General features: G+C 57.6%; 1 protein-coding gene across 3 annotated transcripts; it reads left to right on the forward strand.

Annotated features, from left to right (window-relative positions):
• The first annotated feature begins 270 nt into the window (after positions 1–270).
• On the forward strand, positions 271–6,684 carry PIANP (PILR alpha associated neural protein). 3 transcript variants are annotated; one of them, XM_061205041.1, is made up of 6 exons: positions 271–473; positions 2,620–2,679; positions 2,923–3,434; positions 4,117–4,198; positions 4,984–5,205; positions 5,518–6,684. In XM_061205041.1, the coding sequence occupies exons 2-6, from the start codon at positions 2,663–2,665 to the stop codon at positions 5,537–5,539; spliced, it is 855 nt and encodes a 284-aa protein (XP_061061024.1). In that variant the 5' UTR covers positions 271–473; positions 2,620–2,662; the 3' UTR covers positions 5,540–6,684. The 3 variants fall into 3 exon arrangements, with proteins under 3 accessions (XP_061061024.1, XP_061061026.1, XP_061061025.1); XM_061205043.1 differs by lacking the exon at positions 271–473 and adding an exon at positions 567–590; XM_061205042.1 differs by lacking the exon at positions 271–473 and adding an exon at positions 924–946.
• The last annotated feature ends 4,046 nt before the right edge of the window (positions 6,685–10,730 follow it).

The raw sequence follows: 10,730 nt of genomic DNA on the forward strand, positions 1-10,730 counted from the left end.
CAGAGCTTTGGGTGACTCAGAATCTCAGAGATTGACTGGGGCAACCAAGGGTGTCCTTGGAGTCGGGGAGAAGGGTGAAGAAGCCCGCCACCGGAACCCGGGGAATCGGACGGTGTTCACCCTCCGCTGCCCTCTCGCGTTCTCCACCTGGGACGCAGCCGGGCGCGGCTTCCCAGGCGCGGCAGCGGGAGGGTTAAACCATGCGGGAGGGGGAGAGGCGGAGACCGAGCGCTCCGAGCGGCCGCGCCGAGCCCCGCCGGGCCGAGCGCAGCCCGAGCCGAGCCGAGCCGAGCCGAGCATCTCCCGCCGCCGCCGCCGCCCCGCGCCCCGGGCGCCCGCTCCCACCTTCTACAGCACCCCGCTGCCCTCAGAACCCCCCGACCATGCCCAGTGCCCCACCCGCTCCCGCGACCCCCCAGCCCGGCGCAGCCCCGAGCTCCCGCAGCCGTCGCGCCGCCGCGCCAGGCATGCAGGTGAGCGAGAGGGACCCCCCCGCCCCCGCCCGAGGGAGCCCTACCCTCCCCGACTCCGCGCCTTTCGCCCCCCGCCCCTCCCGGCGCGGTCCCTCGCCCGGCTCGAGCCTCCAGCCCGTAAGCGCGCCTTCCCCACCACGCTTTCCTTCGCTCCGCGGGTCCCGACTCCATCCTGCCCTCCTGGCGCAGCTGTCGCTGTCCCCGCCGTTGCCTTCCTCCCGCCCTGGGCTCAGCCCCCGGCTCCTTGCATCCTCCTGCCTCGGCTTCCCTTTCTGCTCTCGGCGCTCCCGCCCAAGGAGACCCCTCGCCTACCTCCTGGTCCTCGTCCCCCGCCCCCCTTATCGCTTTCCAGCCCTGTCCGGGGAGCGTGGGCCTGTGGGAGGGGTGGGCTCGCGGCCGCGCTGGGGATGGGGCCCGGTTCCCCCAGCCCGAGGCTCCCGCCCCACCCCCAGCTCGTCTCCTGCGCACAACAGGTCGGTGAGGAGCGAGGGGAGGGGGGGGTGGCGCGCCAGCCGGGGGACTTGGGGCTTCCTGGAGGGGGTGACTAAGGGGTGCGGGGTCCGGGGACTGGAGATGACGTTGGTTGGGGAGGGGGGGTGCACAGGCGGAGAGGCGAGTGGGTCCTGGAGTCAGCTGGCCACGGACGTCCCTGGGAGCCCTTTCCCCCTCCCCTGGCTCACACGCCTTCCTCTGTCCCTGCAGCTTCGCTCTTTTCCCGGTTCCGTCTCCTTTTTTCCCACCAGGCCCCCATCCCTGCCTCTCTCCGTAGCTCCGTATCCCTTTCCGTTGGAAGAAACAATTTCCATCTCCTCCATCTTTGCTGTTCCCGTTTTCCATCCCCCGTCCCTTCCTTGTCTCATTTTGTCCTCAGTACCATGTTCTCTCCTTTCCCCCTTCCTTCCTCCCCATCCCTGGTCCCCTCCATCCCTCTTCTCCCTTCCCCTTCCATGATCTCCACTTCCCGTCCTGCCTGGACCTTTCCTTCCTCCTCCTCCTGCCCTTCCTCCTTCTTCCCGGCTCCTGTGACCGCTTCACCCCCTCAGCTTCCCTCCCTGACCTTTACTCTCATCCTCAGCATCCTCCAGCTGCCGATCTTCTCTGCGCCCCCCAGTCCGTTCTTTCAGGACTAGCCCCCTTCACCTGCTTCCTCTTCCCTTCTCACGCCTCACCAGCCTTCCCTCTCTCAGGCCATCATCGCTTCACATCTCTCCCCACAGCCCACTTCCCCAATCCCTTCCCCAGACTCCCCCACCTTACTCCCCTGTTATTCTCTGAGAGCGCTTAACGTCCAGATTTAGACCCAGAATCCAGAGGACGCCAAGTGTCATATCCTCATTCACTGGGGAGCCTGCTGCCGCCGCCTGGATCCACCACCCTCAGCTCTGAGAACGTGTCCTCTTCTTTCAAAGCATCCGTCCCGATTCTCCCAGGACTCTTCACCCAGGAGAGCTACATTTGAGGGGGTGGCCTCTCCCCAACTCCACCTCCCCTCAGAGGGCACCTGTGCATTTGGATGATCGAACATTGAGCAAATATTATATTCTGTAGTTTTTCTCCCGCCCACCTCTCTCTTTCTCTCTTTCCTTCCATCCCTCCATCTCCTCTTCCCCTGCTCCTGAAGATGAGATTCCTGGGGCCATTCAATCATAAGAGAAATGCCTCAGACAACAAGTGGGGTGGGCAGGCTGGGATGCTGCCCCTGTGCAGCCACACACGTTCACACACTCACTCAGATTGACTTCCTCTTCCCTCCCCCACTCAAACTCCCTCCCTCGCGGTAGGTGCTCAAGGAATCACAAGGTTCTTGGCTCTAAATTAAGATCTAAGAAAAGCTAGGAGCTGTGGGCAGAGGAAGTGAGACGGAAGGAAGCCAGAGAAGTGAGAGTAGTCTCTGGGGTGGGGAGGTAACAGGGACCTGGGAAGTTGTGTAGATAGGGGCTGGGGGCTAGACAGGGGACCACTCTGGGGGTTCCCCTCCCCGCTCCCCACCCCCCGCAAGAGGATGCTAGGCAGCTGTGGGTCCTGAGTGGCAGCAGCTTAGCTGGCAGCCACAGCTGGGAGGGGAGATGGAGGTGACCTGGTGGATGAATGAGCTGGGGAAGTACTCAGGGCAGGGTTGGGATGTGACGACCCCTCTCTCCCCCAGTAAAGGCTGAAAATCTGGGTCATCTCTGAGGAGGATCTCGGACATGGAGTCCAGAATGTGGTAAGTCTGGCCCAGCAGGGGAAGCTTGGAAGCCACTTTCCCTGGGGTCTTGGCCCTTTCCCTCCTAGGCCCACCTGGGGCCTTCCATCCTGAGGGCTAGACCCTAGGAAGATGGGAAATGAAACCAGTCTTCCCAAGGCCCACCTACTTTTTGCACAGAGTCTTGGAGGGAGGCAGCCTGTCCTCTGCACACATAAGCCCAAGATGGCCTTGGTTTCACCCGCTCTCTCTCCCTTCCCACAGGCCTGCACTGCTGCTGTCCCATCTCCTCCCTCTCTGGCCACTGCTGTTGCTGCCCCTCCCACCGCCTGCTCAAGCTTCCTCCTCCTCCCCTCGGACCCCACCAGCCCCAGCCCGGCCCCCCTGTGCCCGGGGAGGGCCCTCAGCCCCACGCCATGTGTGCGTGTGGGAGCGGGCACCTCCACCAAGCCGCTCCCCGCGGGTCCCAAGATCACGTCGGCAAGTCCTGCCGGGCACCTTGCCCCCGGCCACCCCATCAGGCTTTGAAGAGGGGCCACCCTCATCCCAGTACCCCTGGGCTATTGTGTGGGGTCCTACAGTGTCTCGAGAGGATGGGGGGGACCCCAACTCTGCCAATCCTGGATTTCTGCCCCTGGACTATGGTTTTGCAGCCCCGCATGGGCTGGCCACCCCACACCCCAACTCAGACTCCATGCGGGGTGATGGAGATGGGCTTAGCCTTGGAGAAGCACCTGCCACCCTGCGGCCGGTCCTGTTCGGGGGCCGCGGGGAAGGTGAGTGGGAGTTGGGGAGGTTGGTAGGGATTTGGGGCGGTGGGGGGAGGCTGGCTGAAGACTCTAAAGGAAGCAACAGAGGTCCTGCCTCAGAGGAGCTCAGGTCCACTGGAGAAGACAGATGTGTAAACACTTGGGGATGAATCAATGTACTAAATGCTCTAATGGAGGCGCGCACAGCATGTTTTTAGGCCGAGAGAGAAGGGAGAGACTACTTCTGCCTGGGGATCAGGACATCTTCCAAGAATTGACATTTAAGCTGGACCTTGGAAACAGTGGGAGTATTCCAGGCAGAGGAAATGAACGAGCCCTTTGGGGTGACATCTCAGCTCAGGGAGCGCTGAGACGGGGCCAGTGGTCTGGGGGTAGGGCCAGGGTGGAGATGGACATTTCCACTCCCTAGTTTCTGTGCAGAGAGAGAAGTTCTCTCTGACTTTGGAACCTCCTCCTCATCCCATATATACAGAAGATTTGGGGAAGTGGAGAAGAAGGATTTGGGAGGAAAAGGGCTGAAAACTCTGGGGAAAGCCGATGATAAAAATAAAGCGCGGGGGGGAGCTCCAGAGAAGCAGAAAGAGTTGGGCGATGTGGCTTCAAACGGCAACACTCCAACCCCACCCCCAGCCTCTCTCGGCTCCCCCCACCTCAGGCCTCCCTAAAAATTTCTCCCTACCCCAAGCAGGTGTGGACCCTCAGCTCTATGTCACAATTACCATCTCTGTTATCATTGTTCTCGTGGCCACTGGCATCATCTTCAAGTTCTGGTAAGCTGGGGTGGGGGGAGGAGATGCTGGCATCCCCAGCAATGTTTGGCTACGTTTGGCTGGAAGGAGGGAAGGAGCCAGGGCGGCAGTTTTGCTGGCGGTGGGATAGGAAGTGGTGGATTAAGGCAAGACTTTGGGAAGAGGTAGGAAGGATTCGGGTGGGGGAAGCTCTGAGAAATGAGTGCAGATTCCTTCTGGGGAAATACAAGGGTGATGGGGGGGGGAGTCATTTGTGTGCACGGGGGCTTTGGTGGCTACCCCTTGTCCCCGTATCCTCCAAGACCCATTCTGCAGAGCCCCTTCTTAAGGCTGCCTGGGGAGGAGGGAGAAAAATCCGAGCTTTCTTTGCACACACTTAATATCGGGTCGCTCAGTCCTTCACACTTTACTGCAAGAATCATTAGACTCAGGTGTCCAGGTCATTAGCTGACTTTGAACTAGAACTAAACCTGCCAGGCGCCTGCTGCGGAGGGAAATGGCTCTGCTGGGTATGCGTGGGGGAGAGGCGGTTCTGGGGGACTCTGGGTGTCTGTGGGGAGGAGCTACTCATTCTGTGGATCTGAACCAGGCGAGAGGGTGGCTTAGATTCCCGAGCCCCCTGGCGGGGAGAGGAAGTGGTTTTGTGGACGCGGTCTCAGGACGCGGGGCTTAGGGACCTGTTAGAGGCTGGTTTCTCTGCTGTAGGATGTTGCGGGTGCCTGAGGGAGTCTGGGGGTGACCAGCGCTGGAGGCCCAGGTTGGGGGCTTCCTGAGTGTGTGAGAACCTCTTTTCTTTTGGGCACCAGCTGGGACCGCAGCCAGAAGCGGCGCAGGCCCTCTGGGCAGCAAGGTGCCCTGAGGCAGGAGGAGAGCCAGCAGCCCTTGACAGACCTGTCCCCAGCCGGGGTCACTGTGCTGGGGGCCTTCGGGGACTCGCCCACCCCCACCCCTGACCACGAGGAGCCCCGAGGGGGACCCCGGCCTGGGATGCCCCAGCCCAAGGGGGCTCCAGCCTTCCAGCTGAACCGGTGAGGGCAGGGCAGAGGGCTGGGAGGGCGGGCAGGGGAGGCACCTCGGGGCTGCGATTGTGGGATTGGGGCGCTCCCTCCCGGGTGGGTGGAAAGGAGGCAGACCTGCCCCCCACCCCGGGAGACTGGACCCCTCCTCTCCGGGGGAACCCTTCCATCTCCCGCTGTCTGTGGATCTGTGTCCTGTTCTCATGCTGCCACTTAACTCCAACTCTGCCCTCTTAACCTTGATCCCTTTTATTTCTTGGACTGCCCTCTCGATTCTGGCCTGCCTCTTGGTTCCTGACGATGCCCTTTCCCTTTTCCTCTCAGGATTCCCTTGGTGAATCTGTGATCCCCCCCAAGGCTGGGCTGCCACCAAGCAGGGGGCCAAGGGGCCGGCACAGCCCCCATCCCGCTGAGGGCAGGGCGGCCGTGGGCGCCTCGGAACACTCGCTAGCCCGCGGGCGAGCGCACCTGCTCAGCCTCCTTTAGGTGGGGGCCTCACATATCTGTGGCTTCTGGCCCCCGGCCCCGCCCTGACACACTCACATGAGAGCCTTGCACACTCACCTCTCCCCTCACGAGCCACTGCACACACTCATGCTCTTGTACGGCCAGTCTCCCTAGCCATGTCTCTCCCCTCCGCGGATCCCTCACGTCCTCCCTTTCGTCTCACACTGTTCCCTTTGTCTTCTCCCACACCCCACCCATCGCTCAGTGGCCCATCACTCAGAGGTCAGTGGGTGACTCCCGTGGACTCTCGTGTGCATGTCCTGGCCCCGCGCTGTGGCGTTGTGTGTCATGCTCACACTCTCGTCTCATGAACACCCACTGATTGAGTTTCTGTGGCCCCTGCATGCTGCCCCAGAGGTGGGTGGGGGGTGAGCTGGGGGCTCCTCGGGCCTCCATCTGTCACGGTCCCATCCCGCTCCACGTCATGTGTTTTGCTGTCTCCCCCATCCCGCTCCGAGGACACGAGCACTCCTTACCCTGAGGGCTTCCTGTGGGAATGGGAGTACTGAGGGCCCAAACTCCTACCCCCTCCACTGCTAAATTCTGTTGTCTGGGAGATGGCTTTTGGGGAGTCACCTGCTGCACTACATGAGAAAGGGGCTCCCATTTGCCCTCCCCTGCCTCCCAAGTCCTTCTGTCTTGTCTGTCCTGGCTGTCTGTGTGTGTCACTCTGGAATTCAGAGCCCCCTGAGCCAGTCCTCCACTTCCCGGCCTCCCTGAGGGCCTCCCTAACTCCACCTAGGCTGCCAGGGACCGGAGCCAGCTGGTTCAAGGCCATCGGGAGCTCTGCCTCCCAATCCGCCCCTCCCTCCCTCCCTCCTTGGTTCCTCCACTCTCCCTCCTTTTGCACCGCCCCCCCTCAGGTTTGTCCTGACTTCTCATGGCTTTCCCACCTTCCTTCCTACTTCCCTCTCTTACCTGGCTCCTATGCTGTGATATATATTTTTGTATTATCTCTTTCTTCTTGTGGTGATAATCTTGAATTCTTGTGGGATGTAAGTTTCAAAATTTTCAAATAAAGCCTTTGCAAGATACCTGAGTCCCCTGGTTCTGCCTTATGAGCCCCACAGAGAGGAGAGGAGCAGGGGCGATGGGCAGCTAAGAGGGAGGAAAAGAAGGATGGGGGGTGCGGGTAACCCCTCCAGACCCGATGTGACCTGGCCTGCTCTGACCCGGGGTTGGGATTCGGGGGCTTTGACTCGGGATGGAATGGAAGGAAGAGACACTGAAGGGGGCAGTCTTGACAAGGAGCAGCCGGAGCAAGAGAGAAACTGGAAGAGTGGCTTGTTAATTGCTAGAGAAGGTCAAGAGAGACCACGAAAAAGGAGGCAGAAGAAAAGGGAAACTTATGTAGAAGCACAGGCGATGGCGCAAGCAAGAAAAGGAAGAGGAGAGCGCTGATAGACACATGGAGGTTGAAGGGCAAAAGGAGAAGGAAAAATGGAGCAACGGGCAAGCGATGAGAGGGAGCCGCGGTAAAGAGGCTGGCTGCCCTGCTTGCTTTATTTGCAGCCTTGCTCCCTCACCTGCCCCCGCCCACAGCTGTCCCCAGAAGCCCCGCGGTTAGCTCTCAATAGCTTTCCCCGCTCTGCCCTCTCTGAGAGGCACTGCTGGGGTGTGGGCGTGGAATCGAGGGGTGCGTTTGGAGGAGGGAATGCAGGCTGCCCAGCTGGCATCAGTCACCTCTGAGCCCCCAGTTCTAGGTCTGGTTCTCGTAACAGCCCTGCAAAAACCCACACGGCAGCCTCTCAGCTGTTGCTAGGTTCTGTTGCCATGGTAACCACCCAGGTCCCATTTCTCCCCCCACCCCCATCTGTGCCCCACTTGCTCCCTGGAAATGGGGGCGCTCCAGGGAGGAGAGGAGACGGTCACGTGCAAGAGGGGGGCTGCCCTGGCCTGTGTTGGCCTCCATGTATTTATTTTTGCAGCTAGAATCAGGAATGTCTACGTATCTGTAGGTGGGTGCTTTAGGGGTTGGGGCGCTTTACTGTGTACTCAAGTGAAGTGTGGCTGAGTCCACGAAGCACACAACGGTGAGCGAGGTGGAGGGAGTGTATTTCTCAGGATCAGAGCAGTATGTGGGTTCGGGTCATCAGACTCCCTAAGAAAAAGAAGAAAGAAGCAGATCCGGGCCAAGGAGTGATGAACCAGCTAAAAGCAGAGGTGCGAGGCAAACATGCTGCTGAGGTGGGCTCAGAGTCAACCCAGTGGGACCTGAAGAGACCCCAGCCCGAAGCTGGTGGAAGGGAGAGGGCTGGATGAGACCTGAGGGTGCAGGAAGAGGTGCTGCTGGGATGGGCTGGGGGCAGTGAGGGAAGGACCTGAGGAGGAGGAGGAGGAGGAGGGGGAGGAGGAGGAGGAGGAGGGGGAGGGGGAGGAGGAGGGGGAGGGGGAGGGGGGAGGAGGAGGGGGAGGAGGATGATGGGAGAGGAAGCCTCATTAACCTTTCCCTTCCTTCCCCACAGGAATCTAGTCCTTGTCAGCTGGGGGTTGGGGGGAAGAGGAGGCACAGAAGGGGAAGAGCTGAAGTGCCCGGACAGCGCATGTCTCTTATCACCTTACTCTTCAGAGGGACAGTGTGACCCCAAGGCTCATCCATATGCAAAAGGCACACATGAAGGTCCCTAATGAAGAGGGAATTAATTATCTCCTGATTAGACTGCTGTTTCTCTAAATTTAAATAAATTAAAATATACCAGCAAGACACAGGAAATTCTTACCTGTTCCTTCTCCCTAAATGCCCTCCTTCCCCATGGAAAGTCAGATGGCAGGGAGAGACAGAGGAGAAAGATGTCCGAGTGTTCTGAGTTGTCCTAAAGGAATGATCCCAAACTAAATCCCATTGTTATGCTAACCAGGAAGAGTCAGGAGGCCCTGGGGAAGGATCCTAACTTTATCTCATGTAGAGTTGAAACTGAAACTATGGGGCCTCGGGAGGTCCTCAGGAGGCTCCAAGTGGCAAAGCAGAGTCACTGCTTAGTCACAGACCAAGAACACAAACAGTGGCCATACTACCCCTTTGCTTCTTGGAGGTCACCCATCACTACCGGCACCAGCATCTCTCATCTCTGTGCTTTCTTTGCCTCCTGAGCTGTGCATCAAATGACTAAGCCAGGCTTCTCTTAAGCATTTTTCTGGAATGCTTACCATTGTGGCTCAGACCAAACCAGGGAGTGGGGAAGCCCCCAGGAGGAGGGATCTCCCAGGCAGAGCTCAGGGTGTGGAAGTGATTCAAGATGGAAACAGTGTGCCAGCTGGAAAACCCCAGGCTAAAATTAACAGCCCTCCTCCCCCTACGCCCCACATTTATCTCTCTAAAGCTTTTCTCTAAGGAGTTCAAAGCACTAAAACTTGCTTCGTATAGCAAGGGCAGCAGCAGGGTTGACAATTGGAGACACCGAGGCCCCGGGGGGTGCCAGTTATTGTAAATAGGAGAAGAACAGAAAGAGAACCAGGACTTAACAGTGATTACCACCATTTTGCTCCCACTTTTCGATCTCTGCCCCCAAAGTCAAGGTTTCTCAAATCATCGATCTCTAACCCATACAGCAACTACGTCTGGTAGTTATCCTTATCCTGCCAACTGTCACTATTGGGTTGACCCTTATCCTGCCAACTGTCACTATTGGGTTGACACAGACAGGTTACAGAGTCCCAAAATGTGATAAAGAGAGCGGACGCTTTTAAAAAGATACAATTACAAATACATATCTTCTATTTAAACATTTAATTGGAATTTTTATTTTTAGGTGTCTTTTGCTACTTCCTGGGGAAGCTGTGACCTTGGGAAAAACCACTTAAGTCTTCAGAGTCTTATGTTCATTATATGCAAAATTTGGCTTTACAGTTATTCCTATCCGGGTTATTTTAATCTCTAAGCAAGGAACTATTACTGTTAATAGGAGGCACTTTGATTCTGTTTCACTCAAAATAGAGCTGAGCCCAGAGGGATTCTGGTCAGATCTGGGACAGGCTGGTGGCAGCATTCATTTACTCAAATAGGGGTACCTGGTGGGAATAGGCTGGTGGGAGGGTACCATGTATGAGACAGTTTCTCCCGAGTTGCTGACAAACTTGCTGAAGAGTCACATATATGAAACAGTTAAAACAGCCAAAAAAAAAAAAAAAAAAAAAAGGTACGGACTAAATGCTGTGGAAATTCGGAGAACGAGACCGTTGGAGCAATCAAGGAAGGCTTCCTGAAAGAGTTCACATTAATTGTTCATTGATGCAACAAACGTTTACCAACTGCTTACTAAGTGCCAGGCTCTGAGGATACAGCAGCGAACAATTCAGAGTCCTTGCCCTCGTGGGGCCGATATTCCAGTGAGAAGAGGAGGACATCCAACAATATAGAATCAGGTAGAGGTGAGTGCTATATTTAAAAGTAAAGCCGGGTGAGTAGGAGATAAAGATATGGACGAGGGCCACAAGAACTTAGAGACCAAAGCAAAGAGAGTAAGGGGTGTGGTTAGGCAGGGGTCGGATTCTGAGGCCTGGGAGGGGTTATTAGTTACGCTTTGGGCCTAAGGAAGGACCTCAGAAAACTGACACATCCTTTTCCTTTCTTTCATATTCAAAGCACTGAGACATTCTTGAGCGTATATAAGAAAAAAGAATGGTAACTCCCTACGTCTGCCTATCGCCCCTTGGGGGAAGGGAACCAGGACCCGTCTTTTAAGAATCCATACCGCCCCTCGTACCTTGATGCATAATTCATGAACCTGTCGCGTTCCCACCCTCCCACTTCCCCTGAAGTCCCTTCCGGAAGCCCGGAACCGCTGTCGTGAAGGTTCGGCTCCTGCCCTTAGCAGAACCCACCTTCACTTCCGCTGTGGCGTCACATCCCTGGAGGGTCTACCGCGTCCCCGGGCAGAAGCTACTTCCGCCCCTACTATCGTAACTTCCGCCCTGAGTATGCTTGAGCGCTAGCCGCGCCGGATGTGCTCTAGCCGCTCCCGGAAGTGACTCGACCTTTGCATTTTCCCCCCCTTTCCCCATTACCGCCCCCCAACATTGCTATTTCCCTC

The sequence above is a fragment of the Eubalaena glacialis genome, chromosome 11, assembly GCF_028564815.1.
Source record: "Eubalaena glacialis isolate mEubGla1 chromosome 11, mEubGla1.1.hap2.+ XY, whole genome shotgun sequence".
In the NCBI taxonomy this organism is placed as follows: Eukaryota; Metazoa; Chordata; class Mammalia; order Artiodactyla; family Balaenidae; genus Eubalaena; species Eubalaena glacialis.